The 27,980-nt window shown below is 48.8% G+C and overlaps 3 protein-coding genes across 6 annotated transcripts; 2 read left to right on the forward strand and 1 right to left on the reverse strand.

Annotated features, from left to right (window-relative positions):
• Positions 1 to 3,731: 3,731 nt before the first annotated feature.
• ALG1 (ALG1 chitobiosyldiphosphodolichol beta-mannosyltransferase) lies at positions 3,732 to 12,854 on the forward strand. Its single transcript, XM_082292068.1, has 12 exons — positions 3,732 to 3,859; positions 5,070 to 5,173; positions 5,634 to 5,782; positions 6,289 to 6,378; positions 7,032 to 7,142; positions 7,998 to 8,113; positions 9,000 to 9,038; positions 9,616 to 9,675; positions 10,386 to 10,496; positions 11,441 to 11,555; positions 12,276 to 12,351; positions 12,679 to 12,854. Exons 3-12 carry the CDS (start codon positions 5,733 to 5,735, stop codon positions 12,811 to 12,813), a joined length of 903 nt encoding a protein of 300 aa, XP_082148194.1. The 5' UTR covers positions 3,732 to 3,859; positions 5,070 to 5,173; positions 5,634 to 5,732; the 3' UTR covers positions 12,814 to 12,854.
• A 1,720-nt stretch (positions 12,855 to 14,574) lies between these two features.
• Positions 14,575 to 20,143, reverse strand: EEF2KMT (eukaryotic elongation factor 2 lysine methyltransferase). 3 transcript variants are annotated; one of them, XM_082292509.1, is made up of 8 exons: positions 20,027 to 20,143; positions 19,898 to 19,960; positions 19,185 to 19,265; positions 18,897 to 18,998; positions 18,584 to 18,717; positions 17,055 to 17,362; positions 15,978 to 16,127; positions 14,575 to 15,251 (listed from the first exon to the last, which is right to left on the reverse strand). In XM_082292509.1, exons 1-8 carry the CDS (start codon positions 20,108 to 20,110, stop codon positions 15,151 to 15,153), a joined length of 1,023 nt encoding a protein of 340 aa, XP_082148635.1. In that variant the 5' UTR covers positions 20,111 to 20,143; the 3' UTR covers positions 14,575 to 15,150. The 3 variants fall into 3 exon arrangements, with proteins under 3 accessions (XP_082148635.1, XP_082148634.1, XP_082148636.1); XM_082292508.1 differs by having other exon boundaries at positions 18,584 to 18,789; XM_082292510.1 differs by lacking the exons at positions 14,575 to 15,251; positions 15,978 to 16,127 and adding an exon at positions 16,187 to 16,606 and having other exon boundaries at positions 18,584 to 18,789.
• Positions 20,144 to 20,993: 850 nt separating this feature from the next.
• Positions 20,994 to 23,915, forward strand: NDUFB6 (NADH:ubiquinone oxidoreductase subunit B6). 2 transcript variants are annotated; one of them, XM_082292158.1, is made up of 5 exons: positions 20,994 to 21,047; positions 21,118 to 21,350; positions 21,426 to 21,518; positions 22,594 to 22,638; positions 23,753 to 23,915. In XM_082292158.1, the coding sequence occupies exons 2-5, from the start codon at positions 21,171 to 21,173 to the stop codon at positions 23,819 to 23,821; spliced, it is 387 nt and encodes a 128-aa protein (XP_082148284.1). In that variant the 5' UTR covers positions 20,994 to 21,047; positions 21,118 to 21,170; the 3' UTR covers positions 23,822 to 23,915. The 2 variants fall into 2 exon arrangements, with proteins under 2 accessions (XP_082148284.1, XP_082148285.1); XM_082292159.1 differs by having other exon boundaries at positions 21,045 to 21,052.
• Positions 23,916 to 27,980: the final 4,065 nt, after the last annotated feature.

Below are 27,980 nucleotides of genomic sequence, written 5' to 3' on the forward strand. Positions count from 1 at the left end.
CAATTATATACTGGAATATAAGACAAATATTCTTCTGTCTTGAGCCTGAAGTTCAGCCCAGCTCTAAAATTCGGGCATGAACACAATTAGGAAATATTTTATTATTTTCCTGCCATTTGCAAATTTTTTGTTGTGAAAAAAACTTGTCTAATAATTACTAATTTGAATTTGGCTGTGGTTATCAGCTATATACACTGGCTTTGCTTTTCCTGATTATCTCCCTCCTTCCTCTTCTATGCCTTGGAAGGAAATAGAAAATGTATTTCTGTAACCTAAACCTGTACCTGCCTGAAAAGTTGTCTAAGCCAATACAAACCATTCAGGAGAAATTGTCTTTGGGAAGTTGTGTAAAAATTTCCTAGGTCGCTTATTTTTCCTTCACTCCTTCCTTAGGGATTTTTTGGGTTGGGAGAAAATGAATAAAGCAGATAAAAAGCAGCTGATGAGGTTAAAAGGCAGCAGCTGCAAGAAGGGTGCAGAGTTTGGAGTGGTTGAGGAGAAAGGAGCATTAAAAGGGTCTTTTCATTCCGTGGGTTGGAACGAGATTATCTTTAAGGTTCTTTCCAACCCAAACTATTCCTTGATTCTGTGATCCTGTGGCATTTTCCCTTCAGAGAAGAAGGTTGGAAGACTTGGTGAAAAGTTTATGGGAAACAGCTGACATTAGATGAGGTAAAGCAGGTGTACAGTTCATGCCACTGCAGGTACTAAATAACATTAAGTTCATATTTTGGAGCATGGGGGTTGTTAGAGGAACATTAGGGCCAGTCCTACCTTCAAATACCACAAGCTTTTCATCTTCAGGGCAAAGCCCAGGGGCATCCCAGCAGCACCAGACCAGGCCATGGGCTCAGTGCTGGGCCACCTGCAGTGGACTTTCAGACCACCTGGAATTGTTTCCAAGTTGAGGTTATTCTGCAGCCAGCTCCTTTCATCTCTGCTGTGGCAGGGGTTGTGCTTTAGAAACTGAGCAAACAGGAGAACAAACACAATAAGCAGGTTGCCTTGCTGTTAAAAATGGGCCTGGTTTATCCCATGATGATACAGCACAGCGCCAGTGCTCTGAGCCCTTTGGAGTCATGTTGAGTTTGTGAGTGCTGTTAGCCTGTACCCCACAGTGCAGGTGTGATTGGTGCAAATACTTGTCACTGGGATATTCCATGTTATTTTTTCAGTGCAAATGCAAGTTTTAAAAGGTTTTTACTACTTCTGTCATGTGATAATAAGAGGGACCAGGGTAGCAGCAGGTTGTCATGAGATTTGCTCGAGACATTCGAATTGGAGACTTCTGGGATGAGTGAAGTTCCATTTGTGAGAGGGATTTTGGCTGCTCTGTCTCTGTTTATTGCACTCACAGCAGTCCATCGAGGGCAGGAGGAGTGGGGATGGAGCTCAAATAGACTGTTTCTAGAGTAAATGCAAACAGCATTTCCCAACTTTCTGAAATGCTCAGGAAGAAGAGACAGGAAAAGCCTTTTGTAAAACAGAACTGCTATTCAATAAATATTAAAAATTATACAGGCAGAGATCAGTAGTCTCTGAAAATGCATTTCTCTCAAGTGCATCCCTGTTTTCAGAGCCTCAGCCAGAAGTGATGACTGCACCTTATTTATCCTTCTCCAGCTAAGTGCTCTGAAGATTACATAGGTCAAAAGGACTTTTATTGCAACTCTGCCTTCATAAACGAAAAGTCACTGCATCCATAAAGCTGATACACTTGTAATTTTACGTAGTTTGATAACCTGCCAGAAAGCACAGCTGTGCGGAGTTGGGGTGTTACGCCTGAGAGCCTGCAAGAATCCAGCAGTCCCTCATTCCACTGCAGCCAGGATATTTGCACTTTATTCAAGGAAGTAAACAGAGAAGCAATTTGCATTCTGCATTAATTGATACACAGCAAGGAGCTGTCAGGTGAGGTAGGAGGGACTGAAATGAGGGATTCCCAAAAGATCAGACCTCCTACAGGTTGGAATGGATGCGTGTCTGCCATGGCGGGGGTGGATGTGTAAAAGCAGGACAGGCATGTGGGACAGTGGGGCTTTTCTTGAGGAAACCTTGGCTCCCCAGGGAATGGTCACGGCCCCGAGGCTGCCAGAGCTCCGGAAGTGTTTGGACACCACTCTCAGGGATGCCCAGGGTGGGATTGTTGGGGTGTCTGTGCAGGGCCTGAAGTTGGACTGGATGATCCCTGTGGGTCCCTTCCCACTCAGAAGATCCTATGATTCTATGTTTTCTCAGTAGAAAAAGAGCAGAATATTTGAGCAAACATTCCAGGCTTTATTTTGTTGCGGAACCAGTCTGCCCACACTTGTAATTAGTTACATGTTTTAAAAGGAAACAATTGTTTCATTGTTACTACATACTTGCTGTTTGGCAGTGTGGAGAGTTAACACTGGAAATGCAACATCTGACATCTGGCTTTGTCATAGGGGGCAAAGAAACATAACTGGAATAGCAGGATACCATTCAGATGGGTGGCCACAAGGGTATGCAGAGAGAATCATGGAATTGTGAAATGTCCTGAGTGGGAAGAGTCCCACAGGGATCATCCAGTCCCACCCTGGCCCTGCACAGACACCCCAACAACCCCACCCTGGGCATCCCTGGCAGCGCTGTCCCAATGCTCCTGGAGCTCTGGCAGCCTCGGGGCCGTGCCCATTGCCTGGGGAGCCTGGGCAGTGCCCAGCACCCTCTGGGGAAGAACCTTTCCCTGCTCTCCAACCTGACCCTGCCCTGGCCCAGCTCCAGCCGTTCCCTGGGTCCTGTCCCTGGTCACCAACATCCTTCATTTGTGTCTTCACCCCTGTTTGTAGTGAAGAAATACCATTTGTTTTCTGCATTGTTTGATACCACCTATTGGATTCTTGGCCAGTACAACTGACTTAGTTTTAAACTTTTGTACAATTTAATGATTTTTTTCAATGTGGTGTTCAGTCACTTCCGTGGTGCCAAGATAACGTGGCAAACGTTTCTGTCAGGAGGCTTCTGTTTGCTCCGTATTTCCACCAGAAAACAGGGATCAGCAAGCTGAAAACAGGTGGAAATTTTTTATGATGTACATGTATGAGAACCCAGTGGGATGGAAATGTTGAAGGGATTTAGTACCTGGTAGGATCGGAGATTGAGACAACAAACTGAGGGATATCACAGGAATATGTAGAGTATTAACTCAGATACAGAGAAGATCTAGTTGGGATTTAGCTGAATTCAAAATGAAGACAAGCACATGCATTGATGGTAATGGGGCTGCCCTGAAATCACCCCTGACTTCGAGATACGCTAAAATTTAGCAGGAAACAGTGCGGACGAGTGTCCGGGACGGCTGTAATTAATTAACCTCTCTGTAGCGCTGTAATTAACTAACCGCTTTCTCTGTAATTGCCCCGGTCCCGCCGTCCCTCCGGGGTCCCCTCAGAGCGCGGCACCTCCGCGCCGCCAGGGGGCGCGCTCTGCACGCCTTTCCCGCCTCGCCGGCGCTCAAAGATGGCGGCACCGGGGCCGTGGCCGGGGCTGTGGCCGGCGGTGACGGGCGCGGTGCTGGGCCTGCTGTTTCTGCTGCTGTGGCGGCGGCGGCGGCGGCGGGCGGGCGGCGGGGGCCGGGTGTGCGTGGCCGTGCTGGGGGACCTGGGCCGCAGCCCGCGGATGCAGTACCACGCGTTGGCGCTGGCCCGGCACGGGCGCGAGGTCGCTCTGCTGGGCTACCTCCGTGAGTGAGGGGCGGCCGGGGGGCCGCGGGGCCGGGCGGGGCGGCCGCGCCGCTGACCGGGCTCTCCCCTCGTAGAGAACCGGCCGCACCGGGACGTGCTGCGCAGTGAGAACATCCGGCTGGTGCCCGTGGCGGAGCTGCGCGGGCTGCGAGGTGCGTGAGGGCCGCGCCGGGGAGCGGAGGGAACGGGGAGCGAGGGGTGCGTGCGACGATGAACAGCCCGCAGCGTGTGCGGGCCCAGCTCCACGCTCTTGGCTCCCTTTCTCTGTTAAAAACAGGAGTCGCTGGATCAAGCAGCTGGCGGTACATTGGTGCTGTTCACATGCAGAGTGAAATGTGGAAATTATTTTCATTCTGCCTCTTCCTCCCTCACCTTGTGTTTACCCCTGTTGCCCAGAGAAGCTGTGGCTGCCCCATCCCTGGCAGCGTCCAAGGCCAGAGCTCGGCGGGGCTTGGAGCAACCTGGGATAGTGGGAGGTGTCCCTGCCCATGGCAGGGGATGAAGTGAGATGAGCCTTAAGGTCCCTTCCAGCCCAAACTATTCCATGATTTTATGATTTCTTTCTGTACAAAATACAGAATGAGAATTTGTAGGGATCACAAGATGTTTATGTAGCTTTTTAGTGATCATAGAGTAGAATCACAGAATCATAAAGGTTGGAAAAGCCCTCTAAGAATTTTGAGTTCAGCCAATTCCCCAGCACTGCCAAGGCCACCACTGACCCATATCCCCAAGTACCACATCCACTTTTAAATCCCTCCAGGGATGGTGACCCCAGCACTGCCCTGGGCAGCTGTGCCAATGCCTGACCACCCTTCCCGTGAAGAAATTTTCCCAATATCCAACCTGCCCCTCCCCTGGCACTACTTGAGGCCATTTCTTCTCCTCCTGTTCCTGTTCCCTGGCAGCAGAGCCCGACTCCCCCCCGGCTGCCCCCTCCTGTCAGGGACTTGTGCAGAGCCACAAGGTCCCCCCTGAGCCTCTTTTGCTCCAGGCTGAGCCCCTTTCCCAGCTCCCTCAGCTGCTCCTGGTGCTCCAGCCCTTTCCCAGCTTTGTTGCCTTCCCTGGACATGTTCCAGCCCCTCAAGGTCTGCCTTGGAGTGATCCAGCCTGTCCAGATCCCTCTGCAGAGCCTTCCTACCCTCAAGCAGATTGTCACTCTCACCCAACTTGGTGCCATCTCCAAACTTGCTAAGGGTGCACTCAATCACTTACCCAGGTCGTGGGTAAAGTTATTAAACAGGTTTCCATTTTCATGTTATTTTGACCCTGTCTCTGCAGAGCTGCCTGCTTCTGTTACGATGCTCACATTGCTGTGGGGAGAGCTCTAATGTTCTTACCTGCTTTTCTGTCACTTTGCAGTGGGTCCAAAGCTTTTCCAGTATGTCCTAAAGGTTCTTGTGCAGTCAGTGCAGCTACTGTACACATTGCTGAGGATAGAACAGCCATCCTATATTCTTCTTCAGGTATGTTTTGTGTTGGGACTAATTTCAATAAAAATAAATAGTGCTACATTACAGGGCATTTTAAGCTGTTTCAGACATTGTTCTAATTATTTCAGAGCTGAACTGGCCCCATCAGTGGTGTAAACCTGTATCCAGGTATTTTTTGGCTCTAAACTTTGTCTATTAACAAGTCACGTTTTCTCTTCCCGTTAATTGTGCTTTCAAACTTCATTGGCATGGGTAGTAGTAAAGATTAAATCTTACTAGTAAAGTTGGTGTGTTTATTGGAGGGGAGTTTTGATCTTGATCCCAGAGTTAAATTTGAAGTGCCTGCCAGTGTTCATAGGTGAATACAAAGTCTCTGTTTATGAAGCTCCTTTAAAGTGCTGCATTTTCAATTTGATTTTTTGTTTCTGGTAGATGCTTTGTGCTTGTCACTTGGTTACAGTCTTATGCTATTTTTGTTTTGGTTTTTGAGCAGAATCCCCCAGGCTTACCCAGTATAGCTGTTGCCTGGGTGGCAGGACTGTTCTGGGGGAGCAAACTCATCATTGATTGGCACAACTATGGATACACCATCATGAGCCTGAGTCATGGGAGGAACCACCCACTAGTCCTGATTGCAAAATGGTTTGTACAGTCATTTCTGCTCTTTATAAAGCACATGCCTTGGTGGAATGCAGAATGGAAACCAGTGGGGAGAATATAATTGGCACAGGGAGGGATTTCTGGGCTTTGCTGTGTAAAACTGGTTTCTTTTCTGCAGCTGCCTTTGTTGAACACGTGGGAGGGGGGTTGCAGGAAGTAGGCAGGTTGCTTTTATGTGCATATGCAAATGTTGATCTTGTTACTGGAATTTCTTTATATGTGCTGGGTTTTTTTATTATTCTCCAATGCTGCTTTACACTCCAGCTCTTCTTTGAACAGCTCCTTGCTGAATATAATTGGTTATGTGTAGTTAAAGGCTTTAAAGGCTTGGGAGAGTAGGAGTTCATCAAAAATTGGCAATCAGATTTCAGTTCTGGGGGCAGTTGGGTTTCTTTGGGTGTTGTTTGGCTTTTATCAAGCATGGGCACTGGGGACAGTTGCTGCAATTGCCTGCCTGTGGTTTCTGACTGACATTTAATTTCTGTCAGGTATGAAAAGCTTTTTGGGCGCTTGTCTGACTATAACCTGTGTGTCACTGATGCCATGAAAAAAGATCTCTGGGTGAATTTCAAGATCAAGTAAGTCACAGATCTCAGACAATTCAGTGTGTGTGTGCTGAGTAAATGAAAGAACAGATCCCTGAGGATTCAGGATTCAGAATAATGACAAAAGCAGCTCTCCTGAGCCCATCCATCACCACTGAAACACATCAGCTCAGTTTTGTGATGAGCCAGTGGAGTGTGGGCATTCAGGAATCTTCATTATCCTTCTAAACTAACACCCCATTGACTGGGGTGCCAACCCAGGAGCCGTGGAAGTTTGCTGCAGGCTGCCCATGGAGTCAGAATGGGACAGATATCACTGGGATTTGAACAATTAGTCTGGCCTGCCAGCTTGTCTTTTCCAGTCAGAGGGCTTCATGATCAGAGTTGCTCAGGGGCAGTTATGGAGTAAGTTTGAAAATCAGGAGAGTGATGTCTGCAGTTTTTACAGGTGCAGTTCACCCATAGAATATGCACACAAGAAAGGGGTTCTTTGTTACTCGTGTCCACCTTGCTGTGTTCCAGCAAACTTCAGGAATAAGGGAAGTTGTAAGAGTCAAAAAATTAATTACTTTGCTGTATTGATTTAGTTAATTTCTTTCTGATTACACTGCTGCAGCCTGCCACTGTACCGTGTGCATGTTGTTACATCTGTATCTTATTTAAGCCACACATTTATTTCCTTGCAGGGCTGTAACTTTGTATGACAAACCAGCATCTTATTTTAAGGAAACACCACTAGACCTCCAACACAATTTGTACATGAAACTTGCCAAGGACTATGAGCCTTTCAAACCACGGTATGTGCAAGAGCAGCTGCCCTTACAGTCCTAAACCAAGGGACATGGAGTTGTGGCACTTAAGTGACCAGAAATAATTGTGGGGGAGAGGGTCACAAGTTCTGACCCCCAGCAGGCACAGGGGGCTTTGAGTTGCCTGAATTGTCACTAGGACAGGCCAGAAAAAGTGAAATGATTGAACTGTGGTGACACAAGAAGTAGAAGTGTTTTGTTTTTAAAGAAGTTGGCATAAGCAGCGAGGGAATCTGTGATGAGTATCTAGGGTGGAGCTCTGCAGCTGTCTGCTTCCCACTGACCCACACTGCAGTGGTTGGATGTTTCCTTAATAGCATCCCTTCCTTAATTCCTGTGGAGAGCCTTCAGGATCTTGGTCCAAGGGTTAAACACTCCTCTCTGGCTGTGTGCAGGATCTCACCTGTAGCAGATGTACCAGGGAGTTAACTTCACCAAATTAATGCTTGAAAATGAAGTGAAATCTGTAGTGCGTGGTGGGGTTTTTTTGGAAATGCCCAGCTCAGAATGTGTAGGTTCTGAGTTCAATTGAATAAATGTGCTGTTGGCCTCCATGCTGTGCTAAGTGTGAGACAGACTGTGGAAAGGGAGGCTGACTCTGCTCAACTTGTAAAGGAAAACATTTGGTTGGGAAGTGGAATTGTGCCTGTAGCAGCAGGAAAGAGGGAAAAATGGCCTGCCCTGTCCTGATATTTCTGTAATGTAGTGACTGTTCCTAGACAAGTTGAGCAGCAAATCTGAAGCCAAGTGTCTGGGAATTCATGCCAGTTAAGCAGAGTGTTCCCTGCTGTTGCTGGCTGTGGATGTAGCTCATCCTCAGGAAGTTGTGTTTCCATAGTACAGAGCTGTCAATCCCAGTGCCGAGGGATCGGCCTTCACCGAGAGGGATGGGAAAAGTGGGAATGTGGTGAAGACCAGGGGCCGGCCAGCCCTTCTCATCAGCAGCACCAGCTGGACAGGTTGGGAATCAGTTTTATTTTTCATATAAAATAGGACTGTTTGTACTTTCTCACACTTGAAGTTGTGTTTTTCCTTTGTTTTCCTGGAAGGATTTGAAGACAAGGTGTGTATGATACAACTAAACGTTGTATAACTTATGTAATGCTACAAATGATTTTTTAGAAGTTACATTTTAATTATAGAGCACAGCTTTAAGAATGATTAAAAGAAGTTTCCTACTTTTTTTTTTGAGCTTTCATTCTATACATACTATCTTGCATGCTGGTGCAAAACAGATTAAGAAACTCAAATATTTACTCCTTACTGAGCACCCTGCTCTAGTGGAAGGTGTCTCTGCCCATGGAGGGGGCTGGGATGAAATGAGCTTTAAGGTCCCATCAAACCCAAACCAATTTGTGATTCCATGGTTTTTGACAATGTTTATTACATAATTATGTACATTTTTTCCCTCTGTATGAAGAAGGGAACAGAGAGTGGAAACAAATCCATTGTTAGTGACCATGGCCAGGATTGTCTTTATCTTTGAATAATCAGGGCAGTTTTTATATTTAATTCTCAGTCCTAGAAACTAGAAAATTTTAACTTGATGGCTTCGAAGATGTGCAGTTTTTGTAGCTGGTTTGTCTGTCATGTTGCCAGCAAGGGAAATAAACAAACACTGTGCGTGGTTATGGACTTCTATTTCTGAAAATACACTAGGGGATTTTTAATAGTACATTGTAGTAAATAGTAATCTTTAAATACAGACTATATACTTAACTTTTGAGTACATGGTCTGTATTGAAATTGTGTAGGTGAAGATGAGGAAAATCTCAATTGTTATTTAAAGACAAAAATTAAATATTATAGAAATATGAATGTCACTAATAAAGCCTTCTCTTTCAGAGGATGAAGACTTCTCAGTCCTTTTGAGAGCTTTAGAAGGTTGGTATGAAGGAATTGATCTCACTTTTTCAGAGAGGTCTTCTGGACACTTAAGAAGGGTTTTGCTAAAGAGCAGTGCTTCTATATTCAGATGAAAATGCAGTTGTATTTGATTAATTAGCAGTAATTTCAGATTAGTAATTGAAATACAGCAGTGCAACATCTGAATTCAATTAGAGGAGATGTCAGGGAGAATTTAATCTCTAAGTGGCTCCTAAACTGCAGTTTTATTTTCTGAGCTATTAGACCTACTCTCCATAGGCATCTGCTAATAGGAAGGGAGGGAATACTTTGTCTTATCTTGTAGACTTTGCAGCTGCAGTTCTAAATTGATCTACTGAAGCAACTGATTGGGGAGCAGTTGCAGAAATGCTTTATGCATAGTGCATAAACAGCCTGATTTATTTCTGTAGAAGTCTGTAACTGTTAACATTGCTGAATTTACTGCTGTGTTACAGATACATGCTTGTAAGGAGATTGCTTGTAGTGGGAAGCTCAATAATGAAAGCACTGTCAGCACTCTTAAACCAAGCACCCTCATGTTTGTCAGCTCTGACCAGTGTTTTACCTTCTCCAGATTATGAGAGGTTTATCAAGGAGGGAGCCAAGCTTCCAGCTTTAGTGTGTGTGATAACAGGTAAGAATATTTGTGTTACAATTCTTTCAGTGCTAACAGAAGGTTTCATTGTCACTTTTGTTCTGTGCTGACTCTTTTGTTGCTGGTGGGGAGAGAGGAGGGACTCTCTCCTTTGTGTCTGGTTATAAGAACAGTGATTAATAGCTGAATTATTGCACCATCTACTAATGGCACATCTTTAAAGAGCCTCCCTGTCTGCTCCAGCTCTGCATGAAAAACAATTTAAGGTCAATGTTGAGATGATGCTGCAAAAGCAATGTCAGAGGAAGCAGCCTCAAGCTGTGCCAGGGGAGATTTAGATTGGACATTGGGAGAATTCCTTCATGGAAAGGGTGGTCATGGGCACAGCTGCCCAGGGCAGTGGTGGAATCCCCATCCCTGGGGCAATTTAAAGCCATGTGGATGTGGCACTTGGGGCATGGGTCAGTGGTGGCCTTGGCAGTGCTGGGGAACAGCTGGACTTGATCTGAGAGGGCTTTGCCAACCTTAAAAACTCCACAATTCTACATTGATGGAAAACTCATTGAATTACTGAGTAAGAGAAGTCCAGGTGCACATTGCTTTCAAGGGAACTTAGATTTTTCATGTCTTTTTATGGATACCACAAGTGTTGTATCCTGTTTGTGCACCTGATCCAACAGGAGCTTGTATTTCACAGACCTCACTGTTTTCAGTCATCTTGATAAAACAGTTTCTTCTGTTTTAAACAGGCAAAGGACCTCTAAAAGATTACTACAATGGACTGATCCAAAAACTGCACTTTAAGCATATCCAGATCTGTACACCATGGCTGGAAGCTGAGGATTACCCTCTTCTGCTTGGTAAACAGTGGGTGATGGAATAGGCTAGAGGATGTGTGGGAAACAACTTGGCACAGTGGCAGGGGGCTGATGCAGACTGTGCACAGAAGCTGGGAGAATATAGTCAGGAATGTTACTGGTTAGTGACAGGATATTCATGGATTTGATTCATTCCAGCAAAGTTGCTAAATTCCTCTGGCTAGCTTTTCCCTGTTTTCCCAAGAAGTAGCTGTGTTGCTGTTTCAGCCTGTTCTTTGCACTTTTTGTTTCTTCCAACTCTGCTGAAATATGGGTGTCTGTGCATGTTCTACTTTACCTTCAGGGTCACTCCAGTAAATGAAATGAAAAAGTTGTTGGCGGAGCAACCAAAAGCAGCTGAAATTCTAAATTAACGTGTCATTGGAATGTTATTCCCTCAGCATCTTCATTGTAACAGCATGAAGTGGGAATAATAAAGTAATAAAATACATATTCAATGTGATCTTCCTTCTGCAGAGTTAGAGCCTGACAATTTATGTGGCTGTAAAACACTGTTTATTTGGTCCTTTTCAAGTAATGAACATAATGTCTGTAAAATCACACTGTAATTCCTCTGTTTTGAGCTGACCTCAACTGGGAGAGGTCAATAGTGAGCCATGCAGTGTATCCTGATTGGATTGTGATGGGGTTTTCCTTTACTTACCCATTTTTAGCAGATTAAGAGGCAGAAAGGCTGTTTTAAGATACATAAAACTTCGAAATCCCTTTAATTTAACATGCACTCACTTATCACTTTTCTAAAACATGACTCATGTGAGTCACAAAACATCCTGTGCTTTATTTTTTCCCGATTGCTTGAAACTGTGTCAGTCTGGGTAGTTGAAGGTTTCACTTGCACCATCCAGAGCAGCACAGAAATAAAGGTTTGCAGGGGGACAGAGGAGCTGCTTTCAGAGAGTTCAGACTCTGCTGTGTTTGTTTTTCAGGCTCAGCAGACCTGGGGGTGTGTCTCCATCAATCCTCCAGTGGTTTGGATTTGCCCATGAAAGTGGTGGATATGTTTGGCTGCTGTTTACCTGTGTGTGCAATACATTTTGAATGGTAAGAGCTTATTCTGTTACAGCTCAAGGGAATCACCTAGAGCAATATTCTTACAAAGCCAAAGTTCAGCAACTACTGCAGGAATTTAATGAGATTCCTGTATTATACCATTTTTAAAATTCAGTAAGATAGAAATCAAGGTTGTTTTAAGTTTAAAAATTAATACTAGTTTCTACAAAATTGGGAGCATTTAATGTGACCACTTGCCTTAAAAAAAAATCTCTGTATTCCACTGTTTCCATATATTTAATTTTTAAAAAGGCTTTCTTCTGCATAGACACATCTGTTCAGTGAAAGGCTGAGTGTATGCACAGGCATTCTTGGAATTTATGGTCCTTTGAGAAAACAGTAGCTTTATAAAAGGAGGTAAATTCTCTGTGAAGATTTCATGATGGATCATGGACAGATTTTCCTTGTGGGTTAGTTTTAAAGTAGATGATTGCCCTGGTTTGTAATGGATGTCCAGATGAGTGGCACAAAGACAGAATGAGGGCCCTTTGGTACAGTTGTAGATTTAATCTGACACAGAAAGGAGAAGAAGCCTTTAACTGTTTAAAACTGCCTGTTTAATTCCATTCTGTCAGGTGTGGGGCTTGTGACATCTGGAACCATAATGATACAGATATCCTGGTTTGGTCTCTTTGGGTGTCACTGTGCAACATTTGAAATAAAACTCGCTGCTTTTTGCTTCAGTTTTCCTTCTGTGACTTTTTTTCACAGTTTACACGAGCTGGTGAAACACAATGAGAACGGTCTGATATTCAGGGACTCGAAGGAACTCGCAGAACAACTGAAGGTAAAGGGCTCTGACGGATTTCTTTCCCCCCAGAAATAACCCCAGAGGTGCCACTGTGTGAGCAGCCTTTTCAGATCTGAGCATCACCTGTGTGTTTTGCATTCTCACAAGGTACTGCTTGGCCTGCTGAGCATTGTTTGCCTCACTTCTGTTTCAATGTGAATCTGAAGCTGGCAAAAGCATTTCAGATACTGTCCTTGGTCTCTCTTTGTGGGGCCAGACCCCAGAACTGCAGTTGTAGTTGAGGGTTAACACTGGGGAGGCTGGAATGAGCCTGAAATGGAACATGATGGTTATTTTTCTGTGGTTTTGCTTTTTAAATTACAGATGCTTTTCTTGGAATTCCCTAACCTGGAAGGGAAACTTCACAGCTTCCGAGAGAACCTGCGAGTGTCGCGGCAGCTGCGCTGGGACGAGAGCTGGGACCAGATCGTCCTTCCCTTGCTGGGGAACAAGGAATGACTGGGGGGAAGGAGGCTGTCAAATACATTCCTGCAGCTGCAGAGATTTGGGAGACAGTGAATAAACACTTTGTATTGTCTGCACTTACAGTTTCTAACTCTTTCATCTTGGCATGGGGTTCTCACACTCTTCCTTTACAATTTCAGCTTCCTGGGTGAGTAGGAGGTGCTGAAGGTGCTGAGGCTGTTTGCTGTGTGGGAACCTGTGTTGCTTGAAGGTCCCTTTTTGGTGAAGATCCTTGAATACAGATAGAAACTCTTACCAGCTTTACCTCCTGTACAGTCAGCACAGTAGTAGGTGATTTGGGTTATGGGTTTTCCAGCATATGGCAGATGCTTTTCATTTGAGTTGGTTCATTTCAGCTGGTCAACTCGATGGTCTTGGAGGTCTTTTCCAACCTAAATGATTCTGTGATTTACCAGTTAATTGCCCAAGCACTGAATATCCTCCTGTGTGGTTTTATTGAGACAGAACCATTTTGTTTTGAAGTTGTTTTTCCTTCTGACAGTGCATGCAGGAGTGTGGAAGCACAGCACTGGCGTGTGACAGCTTTACTGGGCACTTAGAGGAAAGCAGAGCTTGCAGTGAGTGTTCTCCTTGTACTCTGAAATGAATGTGCCCATTTACCTTGGGAAAGAACATAAAATTGATCTCTTTTTGAACAGATGAACAGAAAAGGGAAAAATAAACCCAAAATATATGAGTAAAGTATGTATAACTTAATCCAAAGGCACTTTGCTTTGTGAGTGCTTACTCAGGTACAGCCTTCAGCTTTTTATTAAGCTCAGTACCCACATGCAAGCCTAAGGCTTAGAAGATTTTTTTCATCACCTTTTTGGTGATAAAAAAGATGTCAGTCACTGAAGGAGTAAATGTGCTTGGTTTGGACTGTGTTTAGTGCTCCTCAGAGCTCCTGCTTCAGGGTGGGAGGGGTGAGGACAGTGGGTTCTGCACCAGCAGTTTTAAACTCTGCCTGAGCAACCATTGAATATCTGCTTTTGTCAGAAGGGAAAGGGTGAAAATAAAGAGCTGAGTTGCTTTACTGCAGGAATTTGGCAAAACCTCCAGTCTATTGATGGAAGAATGATCCACAAAGATTTATTTACCAAATTTTTTGTGGGGATTTTTTCCTGTTTTCAGTCAAAATCCTCTCTGGGGGTTTGGCCATTCCTGTGCTCAGGGAGGTAAATCAGGCACTTCTCTACTTAAACAGTAATGCTAAAAGCTTTAGAGAGGTTTCATCTTCCTATAATAGAACTTTTTAGATCCAAAATGAGCTCTGTACAGAACCTTTGATTTGAATTTTGTGTAAGGGGAGATAAAGGAGCTCCTGTGTGGGCTTTCAGTTTGTGTTTACTCTAGAAATAACACCTTTGAGTTCATTCTTTTTGGGGACAGGGAGTCAAAAACCTGGGCTGGGGTTCTTCTTGCTTGATCCCAGCAGTTGTGGTCTCCTTTAGCTTGAAGAATAAGAAGATTCTTCAGGTTTCAAGTTAGGTATCATCAGTTTTCTCTCCATTGCTACAGAAGGAGGAGGTTGAAGGTTTTTTTCATTTCCTTTTAAATAGCTTTTAATAGAGAAAATGAAGTCAAAAGAGGAGTATGAGCAGCACTTTGATTTTTCTGCTTCAGGACCAATTAATGGATGATGGAAAGTTTCAGAGCAGGTGTTGAGCTCAGTCCTTCCTCCTTGCAGGATACCTGGAGCACTGCTGTGGAGTGTGATTCCTTTTTCACTCCCAGCAGCCACTGTGGAAGTGGCAATCCTTGTGTGAGAGAAAGGGACATCAATTCTGACTTGTCATCACTGCAGAGTAAAGATGCACCTGATTTACAGCAGAGTTCTCCTGGACACAACTGCAGGTATTGGTCACTGTTTATTGGGGATTTTTAAGATAACCCAAACTGCGAGTATGTACAGACAAGTATAAAAGACCAGAGCAGATAATTAGAGCTGGTTTTAATATCAAAACCCATCGATTACTCTGAACCATTGTTTTGCTCCCTTGTCTGTGGGAGATCCTCATCCTGCAGGTTGCCCCCAACACTTAAAAATCACAACACAGCTGGGAAAAAAACCCCACTTGAATTCTGTTGTCTTCTACAGAGTCCAAGTGTGATTGGGGCTTTTTGGTTTCTGTTGCTTGGGGTTCACTCACTTCCCAGGGGCAGCAGCAGGCTTGGATCCACGCTGGGAATTACAGGAAGGAAGAACTCCACGTGTCCATGTGTACAGTTGTATCCTCAGAATCTCTTGTTTCCAGAATTCAGGATAATCTTGTTACAAGGCTGACACAGCTCCTGTTGGTCTCAATATTCCAGTTCTATTTGCCAAGCTTATATAAATAACTGTAGAATAGTTACATCTGGCTGCACATCATAGAGAAAATTACAGCTGCTGTGGGCTGGAATCATCTGCCACCTGATCCCAACTTTATCTGTGAAGAGAAACATTGGGAATCATATTTATGCTTAATAAAATGAAGAGCAAAAGTTGCATGACCAGTTCTGTAAGAAGAGATCTTTAGCATGCTGTGATCTACAGGCAAATGCTTATGAGTGTTTTTTTAAAATCCCATTAATGCCTCTGCTGAACACTCAGTGTCACTTTGTGAATTACCCAGAATTTCACAGAATACCCTGAGTTGAAGGAACCCACAAGGATCATCAGATCCAGTTGCTGAACACCAGCTGAGCAGCAAAGAGACTGCAAAAGAGGCTTTAGAAGTGTATATGAAGAAAAAACCCCAAATCCCTATTTTGTTTAATCTCTAGCTGGGGCTTTTAACCCTCAAAGAACAGGTAAGATAAGATAAAGGGTTCAGGCTGCATCTCAGGTGTTATCACTGTGACAGTGCAGCACAGATGGCTCCCTCCTTTAAGCTTAAACCTTTTTTTACTTTCCTGTTGGCACCAGATTTACAAATCATCCCTCACAGATGTGAGCTCTGATAGCCAGGATGTACCTAAAGGTGAATTCCAAGCTCCTGCTCAGATCCACGTGGAAAAGCTGCTGCTCTTAAATGCAGCTCTAGGATAAGATCCTGCTCTTGGACAATGCTCCTCACCAACAAATGCTCCTGCTCCTCTCTACCACAGAACAGGTAATGGCCAAAGAGGCAAAAAGGCAAAACTATTGAACACTGGATGGAACAGGCACCCACCCAGCTCAGCCTGGAAGAGCTGATACGTGGCTGGATTTCGGATTGTGAAGGCAATGAACACCTCAGGAGCTTTTGTGTCTGCTCTGGAGGTGGAGAGTTTCTGTAGCATCCCAATGAGGACTAAAATTATCTCAGGATCATACACCACATCTACAAAAAACCAAAAGAGAAACATACAATATTTATTGAGAATTGAGCAAAAACCAGAATAAAAACTGCAAAGCAGAAATACAACCTTCACAGTGCAGGAGAATATTGATGTTTTATGTGCTATGCCTTCATCACTGAAAATCAGTGCTCCTTTTTGTAAGTGGATTGGCAGATGTTTTATTTAAGCCCATCCTAAGGGAGGCAGCACAACCACTGAGTGTTGGTGCTCCCTGTTCCCACTGCCCTTGGCAAAACAAACCTGCCTTGTTAGCAATGAGTGGTTTAGAGGCTGATGCCAAGGACTTGCAGCAGTTCTCATCTGGAGGCATTCCCTGGAGAGCAGAAACGGTGGTGAGAGGTCTGAGGGAGCACCAAGGTGGGGGAATGCTGACACTCAGAGGGGTTGTTTACTACACAGAGGTGTCCAGGTGTGTGCCACTGCAGGTACTCGTGCTGCAATGTGACAAGGGCACATCCTGCTGTAATGAGTAACAGCAAACAGCAGAGAGATGTCAGTCCCCCTCAGTTGTTGCCTTCAGAGTCCAGCTGGGGCTGGGCTGGGCTCTGAGCAGCGTCACTGGCATTAGGTACCCTGCAGTGACCTCATTTTATACAATTCCCAGTCACTGCATCCTGTGATACCTCGGATGACAAAGTCATTTTTCCACTTGGATTCTCAGGTTTTTCTTTGCAAAGCTCCAAATCAGGGTGTAAGACCTACAGCTGAGACATTCTGGTCTCACCAGGTACCACTGCTATCATTCTACCGTCACTACATTTTCCATTATTAGAAATGGAAAACTCCCTCCAAATTTATACACTAAAAAGGTCTGTAGGTAGTTGGGGTTTTTTTATTGTTATTCCTCAAGAGGCTGCCAGGGTTGCTGAGCCCTGCCCATCCCTGCTCCCCCTGAGTGTGTGCAGTACCTGCTGCAATGACAACGTCAGCTCTGAGACCCAGCAGTTGTTTTTCTGTCACTGAGCCCCAGTCAAGCTCAGCAACAATCACTTTTGGGTTTTGGCAGTTCTTTCCTTCCACCTCCTGTCCTCGGGACTCTGTTTGGATGCTCCAGGTCCCGGCAGGCTCCGGGATGAAGCCGTTCAGCTGGATGTTTTCTCCCAGCTGTCTGAGAACACGGGGGTGGCAGTCACTAAATATGAATGTCCTGGGCTGGCAGGTCTTGCAGATGGCAATTCCAGTGAAACCAATCCCACTCCCTAATTCCAGGACTGTCCTGAAGGGTAATGGAGTAAAAAGTACTATCAGGACTCTGCATTGAGTTAGAAATCAAAACATTCTAAATATAATTAAAGGTAAAATCAGTTCCAGATAATTACAATAATTTTTGAGTGAACCATCCACAACCTAACCTTTGTCCCAAGCAACTGGAGAGTTGGGAATAACTGAGAGTGGAATTGTCAGCACAAAATTAATTAGCTGAAATGCTGATTTCTGTAAGGCACAAAGCATTCCCACCACAGGGATGAGAGATGTTACCCCCTGGCTTTAGCCATCTGCAGCACAGTTGTTTCACCTGAGCTGGCTCTCCAGTTTTCAGTCAGTGGGGAGAAACACACTGAGCAGCACAGTTCCTTCCCCTGTAAGCTTAATTATTATTAAATTATCTTTCCTCAAAAGTCCTTGTTCCTCTTGACTGCTTATAAATAAAGTGGAGATGATGTGATCAGAGCTGCACACTGATCATCTAGTGTAGATAATCCTTGGTGAATCCCAGCGTGGAGTGAAGGTCATTAGTTAAATTACTGAAAACTGAACAGGTGCCCTCACAGAGCAGGTCAGACTGCACAGTGCAAAGGTTTCATCCTAAACCATGTCTTGACAGGTCCTCTCCTGGCTTAAAGTTTGACTGCTGCAGAACAGACAAGAGCAGCAATTGCTCAGCAGCAAAAGGGTGTAATTTCAGTTATTTTGGGTGTATAGTCTGTCATTAAATATTTCTGTTATTAAATTACAGTTGTGTAGCTCACAGTATGAGAGGGCTGGAGCCCCTCTGCTCTGAAGCCAGGCTGGGAGAGCTGGGGGTGTCCACCTGGAGAGAAGAAGGCTCCAGGGACACCTCAGAGCCCCTTGCAGGGCCTAAAGGGGCTCCAGGAGAGCTGCAGAGGGACTGGGGACAAGGCATGGAGGGACAGGACACAGGGAATGGCTTCCCAGTGCCAGAGGGCAGGGCTGGATGGGAGATTGGGAAGGAATTGTTCCCTGGGAGGGTGGGCAGGCCCTGGCACAGGGTGCCCAGAGCAGCTGTGGCTGCCCCTGGATCCCTGGCAGTGTCCAAGGCCAGGCTGGACATTGGGGCTTGGAGCAGCCTGGGCCAGTGGAAGGTGTCCCTGCCATGGCAGGGGTGGAATGATGTCCCTTCCAACCCAAACCATTCAGTGATCCTACATGAATGACCACATCTTTCCTCATGACTCCAGCCCTGCTGCTGCCATACCTGTCCCTGAACACGCCGGGGTTCTCCAGTGCCCACTGGGCCAGGTGCAGAGCAGCTTCCCACGTGACGAGCCCCGTGGTGCCCCCGGAGATCAGCGCTGTGCTCTCACAGAGGCTCACACAGTCCCCCGAGGGCTGCAGGACATGAGAAGGCAAAGGTGGATCAGCACAGACCATGGGTTTAGAGTTTACAATCAACAGCAGCACCTGAAAAAAGGCAGGAAGCACTCCAGGCTTCAGGGTGGGTGTTTTTAAAGCCAATTATTGCTTAGTTTGGGTGAGTAAATACGGTTTAGAACAGTATCAGTGTTTACCAGTAAGTAGTTTTTGTAACAGTGAGTAGATTCTCCTTCTTTTAGAACATCTGCCAGTGCATTGTAGAGTTCATCCAGGGGTTCAGCTGCTGTGGATTCGTGCTGTGGGGGGGAGAACAGGGCAGCTCTGGGCATCACATTGTCAGGAATCAGAAAACAGTTGCACTCTAAGCCCCATTTTAATACATTGCATTTACACTGAATGCTGTGGTTGGTTATTACATGAGGTATTTTCAAAGGAAAAAAAGAGAAAAATGAGTGAAAAATAAGCTGAAAAGCAAGAGGTACCTTTTTGATGAGCTCAGTCAGGAAGCACCTCCTGTACTTGGCTGAAGGGGGATATTTCATACACAGAGGGTGAAGAATTGTCTAAAATGAGAACAGCCATGGAAACCAATTACCCAGGGGAAGGTTCAGGAAAGGCACTGAGGGCCAGAGAACGATCATTAATTGGCTCTGGGTGCCATGAAACACACTGGGATTTAGTCTGTACAAGAGATGCTATGCCAGAAATTGAGATTGGATGATTTCTGACTGGTTTGTGAGTTTACAGATCTGGGGCCACAAATTTCTTACTTTTTGTGGCAACAAAAATCTCCCTTTTCAAAAGAATAAAGAGGAAAATGAAGCGCAAATAATCCAATTTACTCTCCCTCTTCTTTTGCTCCTTTCTTCCTTCTTTCCTTGTTGCTTTGCTGCCTGATCTGTGATCTCCCATCCCCAGGGACAAGTTTAGGCACCACCATTCCCTGTATTCCCGAATATCCGGGGGCGGCTGCGCTGACTGTGCCATTCAGTGCTCTAGCACGCGGGTCTCAATTTTGATCGAAGAACACCCAAATACCAGGCAGAGAAGGAAATCGGCAGCTCTGCAGGGCCCAAGGAAACACTGCGACGCCGGGTCACCGATCCCTGTATTTGTGAGCAATCCCGGCGGTTTTTGGGACACGCGGGGGCACCGCGCGTTGGTGGCGCGGGGGTGACTCCGAGCTGTCCCTCACCTTGTGCAGAATATCCGCGAGCAGCGCGGAGTCCGGCGCAGTCCGCAGGCTTTGTTCGAGTTCCTAAAACAGGATAAATAAATAAACAACGCCGCGGTGCCGCTTCCCCCCCATCCGGCCCCCCCGTACCGGCCAGGGCAGCGAGCGGAGCGGCCGCGCCGCCAGGAACGGGCGCTGGAAGCGAAGCGCCAGCCCCGGCCGCGGCTCCGCCATGGCCCCGCAGCGCACGGCCGGGCAGGCCGCGAGTCCCCGGGCTCGCCTGGCGCAGTCCCCGGAGGAGGAGCCGCCCAGAAGGCGGAGCGGGAGCGCCCGACGGGGGCCCGAACCAGGGAACGTCCGAGCGGGGGCTCGAACCCGCGACCCCCGGGGACGCGCCCGGTGCTCCCCCCCGAGCTGCCCTGGCCGGCAGGGGGCGCCACGGCCCCCATCGGCTGGGCCCGGGCTGGGCCTGACCCGGGCAGGGAGACGGTGGGAACATCGGGATCAGGGGGACACGGGGATCACTGGGATCATAAGAGTCATGGAATCATGGAACTATGAAATAATGGTATCATGGAAACAGTGGAATCGTGGAATCATGGAATCACAGAACCACAGAATATGGGAATAATGGAATAATTGGGATCGTGGAATGGTTGGTCCGGGACGGGTCATTACAGACCATCCCATTCCACCCCTGCCATGGGCAAGGACACCTTCCACTGGCCCAGGCTGCTCCAAGCCCCAGTGTCCAACCTGGCCTTGGGCACTGCCAGGGATGCAGGGGCAGCCACAGCTGCTCTGGGCACCCTGTGCCAGGGCCTGCCCACCCTCCCAGGGAACAATTCCTTCCCAATCTCCCATCCAGCCCTGCCTCTGGCACTGGGAAGCCATTCCCTGTGTCCTGACCCTCCATGCTGTTGCAAATAGACCTGCCCCATCTTTCCCGTCAGTTCCCTTCAGGCACTGGAGGAGGCCACAGTTAAGTCACCCCTGAGCTGTTTCTCCCCAGGCCGGACACTCCCGGCTCCCTCACGGCGGAGCCGCCACAGCCCCGCCATCACCTTGGCGGCCTTTGCTGGACGCGTCACAGCTGCGCGCCATGTGACGTCACTGCCGCGCGCCGCGGCGAAGGACACGGCGCCCGAGCGGGGCCGAACCGGACCGGACCGGACCGAGCGGGGCCGAACGGGACCGGACCGAGCGGGGCCGAACCGGACCGGACCGAGCGGGGCCGAACGGGACCGGACCGAGCGGGGCCGAACGGGACCGGACCGAGCGGGCTGGCGGCGCCATGAGCGGCTCCGCGGAGGATGAGAGGCTGCGGGTGCAGCAGCTCCGCGCCCTGCGGCGCCGCTGGCTGCGGGACCAGGAGCTGAGCCCGCGGGAGCCCGTCCTGCCGCCGCGGCAGCTCGGGACCGTGGGCGCTTTCTGGGAGCGCTTCCTGCAGCCCGGCGGGCTCTGGCGGCAGCAGGTGAGCGGCGGGACGCGGGCACCGTGCGGCCTTTCCTGGGCCGCTGCCCGTGCCTGACTGTCGCTGTGCCCGCAGGTGCACAAGGCCTACCAGACCGGCAGCTTCGTCATGCTGCGGGTGCTGCTCCCCGCCTGGGCCATCACCTACTTCCTGAAGTACCATCTCCAGGTGCGTGCGGGGCCCCGGGGGTTACAGGGAATGCCCGGGAAGGGGCGGGGAAACGCTGGAAAAAGCCCAAGGCCCGGTGGGGGGGATGATGCGAGGAGTGATCCCACCCCGGAGGTGTGAACGTGCCGCTTACATTCGTTGCAGATGAAGGTCATTCCCCATGGCCTGTTCACCACTTGTGTTTCCTTGCTGGGGTAGCACTTCTGTATAAATTTTTTGTGATATTTTATCACAAAGAATCACCCTTGTGAGACCCCACCTGCAGAGGTGCCTCCAGATCTGGGGTCCCACAGCAGAACGATGTGGATCTACTGGAGCAAGTCCAGAGGAGGCCATGGAGGTGCTCTGAGGGCTGGAGCCCCTCTGCTCTGGAGCCAGGCTGGGAGAGCTGGGGGTGCTCACCTGGACAAGAGAAGGCTCCAGGGACACCTCAGAGCCCCTTGCAGGGCCTAAAGGGGCTCCAGGAGAGCTGCAGAGGGACTGGGGACAGGGATGGAGGGACAGGACACAGGGAATGGCTTCCCAGTGCCAGAGGGCAGGGCTGGATGGGATATTGGGAAGGAATTGTTCCCTGGGAGGGTGGGCAGGCCCTGGCACAGGGTGCCCAGAGCAGCTGTGGCTGCCCCTGGATCCCTGGCAGTGTCCAAGGCCAGGCTGGACATTGGGGCTTGGAGCAGCCTGGGATAGTGGAAGGCGTCCCTGCCCATGTAAGGGGGTGGAAGGTTTAAGGTCCCTTCCAACCAAAACCATTCCATGATTATGGCAGTGCCCAGCTTTGCCTGTGCTGTGAGCAGAAAAGTTGTGTCTGAATTGTTCCTGTCCTGCAGGAACAACCCTGGGAATAACCAGGGCAGCTGCTGGTGTGGGGAAGGAAAAGGGCCAGCCCTGCCCTCCCGGCAGGTGTGACTGTTGTAGTCTCAGGTATTTCTCTAAGCAGTGGAAGGTTTAACAAGCCCTGTGCTTAGCACAGTTTGTATTCTGGAAGGATCAGGGTGCCCATTTTGGAAATGCTTTGTGCTTCCTCCAAGTAACACTGTTTTCTTTACCCTTTCCCTCTCTTCTCCCCCACTTGCAGAAAACACCGCACGGTGTGGTTGTGACAAATCCACGGATATTCCCTGTAAGTTTCTTAACACTTATCACAGATGGGAAGAGGTTTCCAGGGAGGTCTGTGCAGCACCTGAGGAATGTCTAGTGACAACTTTCCTGGGTTCTGTGGGCAGCCTGGTCCTGGAGCAGCACAGGGACAGTGGGTTTGGGCACTTTCATCTTGTCCTCAGTCCCTGTTTCAGTGTTACCTCCTCTGTAGCACCTGGCTGACAGAACCTGGCTGATGCTGCCCATCCTGGGTGGAAAATACAAACATTCCCTTTGGGCATGGGCCTTCAAAGCCCCAGTGATTATTACACCTGAACTCACACAGGAGTGGCTCTGCTTCTCCTCATTGTCAGCACTGAAATGTTGGTTCTGGCTTGGTCCCAGGTGGCCCTGAAGGTCCCCCACACTCAGGTGTCCCCGAAGAGTTGTGTCACCTCAGCTTGGGACAAGTTTCGTGAAGCAGAGAGCATCACAATGTTTGGTCTTTTCTGTTTTCAGGCTGCTCTGAGCTGTTACTGACTGGTGCAACAAGTCAGAGGGCAAATATTCCCACAGAAGATCCGCTCTGCCCTTTCTGACTGCTGCCCATTTTTGGCATAACACCTCCTAATTGTGCTCTATCTAAAAATTATAAAACAAAAGTTATAAAACATCCTGAACAACCACAAAAGCAACATGCTGAAGGTCAACCTTCAGCCTCTGTCTTCAGCCTAATTTTTCAGTCGAGTTAGGTCAGCTCAGCAGGCCAAGACTGTGCCTGGAGCTGGAACAAGCAGCACTAGGGCAGCAGGTTGATTTTTGAGGGCTCTCCATGGGCTCTGGGCTGTGGGTTTGGACTCACTGATTGCTGCTGGAGGGGGCTATGCAGTGCTATAAGGAATTTTTAAAACAAGGCAGGCTCAAAATGTGTGGCTGCTGTTCTGTAGTGAAAACAAGGGATAAAGCAAGTACAGACTTCAGGTAATTTTGCTGTGATGTTATTCCAGTGTTCTGGGAATGTTGGGTGAATGTCCTGGGTGAGCTGTGGTGAGATTCTTGCCTGGGAGTGAGGACAGCTGCAGGTTCCCTGAAGGACTGGGATGTGCAGGGGGAGGCTGGATGCCACAGGGAATGCTCACCATGCTCTCATCCTGCAGGGGGACAGGATTTTAGAGACTGGAGAGATCATGCCACCCCTGAAAGAAGATCCCCACGGGCACCACTGATGGCCAGAAGCCGATTTCCTCCTTGGGTGAACACGGCGAGAGCTGCACCTGCCTTGTCTCTTCTATAAAAGAGTTTATTCTGTGTTGTCTCAGCTCCTCTGTCCCCTTAGTCCATGTCATTCCAGGTGCTCATGTGGGAGTTCATTATTGCTGGATCCTGGGGATCTCCAACCCCCTTACTCACTTAATGAGACCTGGCAGCAGGACAGTGTGGGCCTTGGGGTGACAAGAGAGACACTCTGGATCCCAGGGATTTTGGAGCAGGCTGCTCCAAGGAGCAGTGGCAGGCTGAGCTCCTCATACACACACACACACGGTTCTCCTCTCCCACTCTACCAAACCCTTTCTACCAACCAGTTCTGGCAGACTTCAGTTAAAACTTGGCTTCCACCTATGTCACCGCACCTCTCTGCCTAGGGAGGGTGGCAGAAGAGGCACTGCTGCCAAAAATCCTTTTTACCACTCTTTCCTCTGCCTTCAGCCCTTTCTGAGGAGGAGTCTTCCAGCCCCCACATACCTGGGGCACTTTGTACTGGGAAGACTGGTCTCTTGAAGAGCAGGGAGCTGGAGGCAGTGATCCCTGTGGATCCCTTCCAACTCAACATCTTCTATGATTTGAAGTGTTTTAGTAGCTACTTTGGGGATAGGAATGGTTAAACCAGCACTCCAAAGGGTAACCTGGGGGGCTGGGACAGAATCCCCTCAGGGAGCCATGAGAGACCAGCCCAGCCCGTGTTCATGAGGAGCAGGTGACAGGGCAGAGCCCCTGTACTGTGTTTGGGGACAGCCAGACCCCTCATAACAGCTCTGGCAGGGACTTGAACCATCAGGGCCACGGCAAACATGGGGAAAACTCCAGCAGTCGAAGGAGATCAGGGAGGCCGTGGACCCCAAGCCCTTGCCAAACCCATATCCCTTTCCTTCCTTGGGTAAACTGGCTCATGGTGGGATAGCAAATGGGGAATGAAGTGGTGGGGCAGTGGGATCCTCTGGGTCATCACTGGGGAACGTTGGGGGTCATTGGGGGGGCTGGAGAGTGAGCAGGGGCTGTTGGGAAGCACTGTGAAAGGAGAGTCAAGGGGAGACTGGGTGTTGATGGGGCTGTTGAGGGGTATCAGGGGCAATAGGGGTGGTGGGGTTGGTAGAGGGGCTGCAGGGGGATGAGACCTGTCCTTCCCAAGGCTCTGGGGGTCCCTGTCACTACCCCTGCCCCAAGGTGTGCCCAAGGGCCACAGTGAGCCCATCCCCCCCAGCCAGTGACCAGGGGAGGCTTCCCCTCCCTGGTGTCCCTGACACCTTCACCCCACTGATGACAGCTGGGGTACCCCAAATCTCCGAGGTCCCCCTGCACTTGTGCAGTGCTTGTGAGGAACTGGGGACTGTGACATCTCCTGGGGACACCACACACCCAGGGGGATGCCTGATATTCCCAAAGCTCCCAGATTCCCCCAAGAAGGCCCTGATACTCCCAGGACTGTCAGATTCCCCTAAGGAAATGCTGACAACTCTAGTGAGAATTCCCCCAGGACTACAGGGAATTCCTAGTACCCCAGAGTGCCATGGACATTCCCACAGCTCCAGCACCCCAAGAGACACCCCAATCCCCCATGTCCCTATGATGTGGGGCCCAGGGGGCCATTCTAGGCCACAGACTCAGTCCCAAGGACAGGTGTGGGGCTCTGGCATCACCTGGGGGTTTCAGAACAGATAATCCTCCCTGAGTAGAGGGGATGGATGCCTCTCCCTCAAGCAGGGAGAGGTTTGAGTGTCACAACCACACCACAAAAGACAACAGAGCACACGGAACATGTCCTGGCACAGCTGCAGCAGGACCATTCATCATCCCCTCGGCTGTCCCATTGCAGGTGACAGCACATGGTGCTGGGCGGGCAGCAGGAGCCACGTGCCTGGTGTCAGACTGCACTCTACAATGACCATGTGCCTCCACAAATACAGTCTGGATCTTCCCTGGGGGATTCCTGTGCCTCTCAAAGTCATCGAGTCCCATTTCCTTCATACCAAAAACGTGGGTGGTGCATTCTCTTGACAATGAAAGCAAAACTCTTCTGGGTTTGTACAATATTGTTCCCTCAAATGCCCTCAGTGTTGCACACACAGATATTACACACAGAACTACATCATCTGCATTACCCTGAGACCCCTACCAGCTAAAAACATATCACTGATCAGTGACAGATACACACAGAGATAATCACAGAGTCATGGAATGGTTTGGGTTGAAGGGACATTAAAGCTCATCCAGTTCCACCCCCTGCCATGGGCAGGGACACCTTCCACTGTCCCAGGCTGCTCCAAGCCCCAACCTGGCCTTGGACACTTCCAGGGATCCAGGGGCAGCCCCAGCTTCTCTGGGCACCCTGTGCCAGGGCCTGCCCACCCCTATACAATATATATACATTATATATTTAGTCAAGGGTTGCATTTCCTTGCACCTGCCTTGCTGCAAAAAGCCTTCTGTTGCAACAGCTCAAGGAGGATCTCCCAAATCAATGCTGGACCCTATGACTTTCTGTCCTGCCCTCTGACAGCCATCAGGACCTCATCGTTCCTCAGGCTGCAGTTGGGAGGGTTGAGGGCAGTACCAGGAAAGAGCCACTTGCCAGGGTGAAGTGGAGGTCACAGCAGAGGTGAGGACAGAGGGAAGGCTCATTCAAGCTTTGGTGTCCTGGGAAACGAGGACTGGAAGATCCTGGGATGTGGAACATGCAAACCTTTCCTCCCTCTCACCTGCTGTGCCTCAGGCAGGAGCTGCTGGTTCCAGCACTGCCAGAACACAACGGGAAGTCTCCCTGTGTATCCTCCAGTCCCTGCCAACCCTGGGCGTGTATCCCTGTGCTTGGCCAGCTGGGTCTGCTCCAGGCCACCTCCCATCCTCCAGGGTATCCCATGGCACAGCAGCTCGGGATGGGTGCCAGGGGAGCTCACGGAAAGATCCGGAGCCGTGCCTGGGCTGACACACGTTGATCCACGGCTGGTTGGATCCCAGCTGTGGGGAGAGCTGCCTGACGCTCTTCTCTGTCAGATTTGGGAAGTGGTGGTGGGTGGGGGAGAATCTTTGCATCTGGAGGAAAGCAAGGTTTGTATGGTCAAAAAAAGCTCGGGATGGCCCAGGCAGCCCAGCCAGCTCCAGGAAAAACCATGGAATGGTCATTTTAGGAGGCATGGCAGGTGGAGGAGAAGCTGGGGAACAGTCAGTGTGGAGCTAGAGTGCTTGAAAATTGTTTTCTGTGATGAGGCTTGCTCAGGACACAGCAGCAGGTGACATTCCCCTCACCTTTAGCCAGGCTTTCAGCCACGGCATTCCCTCGTTCCCAGGAACTCACTGCAATATTGATGCCTCTGCTGTACCAGCTGAATGTCTGATCCACTTTATCATCAATGACAGGCACAGGAACTTGTGTGGAGTAACTGGAGTTCTCCATCTTTCTCCACTGCTCATAGATGTGATGGCCACTGCCAGTCAAGGGCCTCAGTTTATCCAGCTAAAATTAGGGAGTGTGGATTCCAGTTCACTGAATTTCTGACAGGCTGGGAGAGCTGGGGGTGTTCACCTGGAGAAAGATCCAGGGAGAGCTCAGAGCCCCTTGCAGGGCCTAAAGGGGCTCCAGGAGAGCTGGGGAGGGACTGGGGACAAGGGCTGGAGGGACAGGACAAGGGGGAATGGCTTCCCTCTGCCAGAGGAAAAGACTAGATGGGATATTGGGAAGGAATTGTTCCCTATGGGAGTGGGGAGGCCCTGGCACAGGGTGCCCAGAGCAGCTGTGGCTGCCCCTGGATCCCTGGCAGTGTCCCAAGGCCAGGTTGGACACTGGGGCTTGGAGCAGCCTGGGCCAGTGGAAGGTGTCCCTGCCATGCCAGGGGGTGGAACGAGAAGAGCTTTAATGTTCCTTCCAACCCAAACCATTCCATGACTGTAATTCCTAACTGAACACACTGAAATCATCCACTGCTTGGAATCACTTTCTGACTGGGCAAAGTGTGCTTCATACATTTATTCTCCAAATAATGAGGGCCAGCCTGGTGACATAAGTCCAGCCAGGAACTCCCTGTCACACCAGAGCTGTGCTCTCACACTGCTCACACTCATTAATAATCCTGAGCGTAACAAAAGGAGCTGAACCCAACTCCCCACACATGG

The sequence above is a fragment of the Coloeus monedula genome (genome assembly GCF_965178545.1).
Source record: "Coloeus monedula genome assembly, chromosome: 16".
Classification (NCBI taxonomy): Eukaryota; Metazoa; Chordata; class Aves; order Passeriformes; family Corvidae; genus Coloeus; species Coloeus monedula.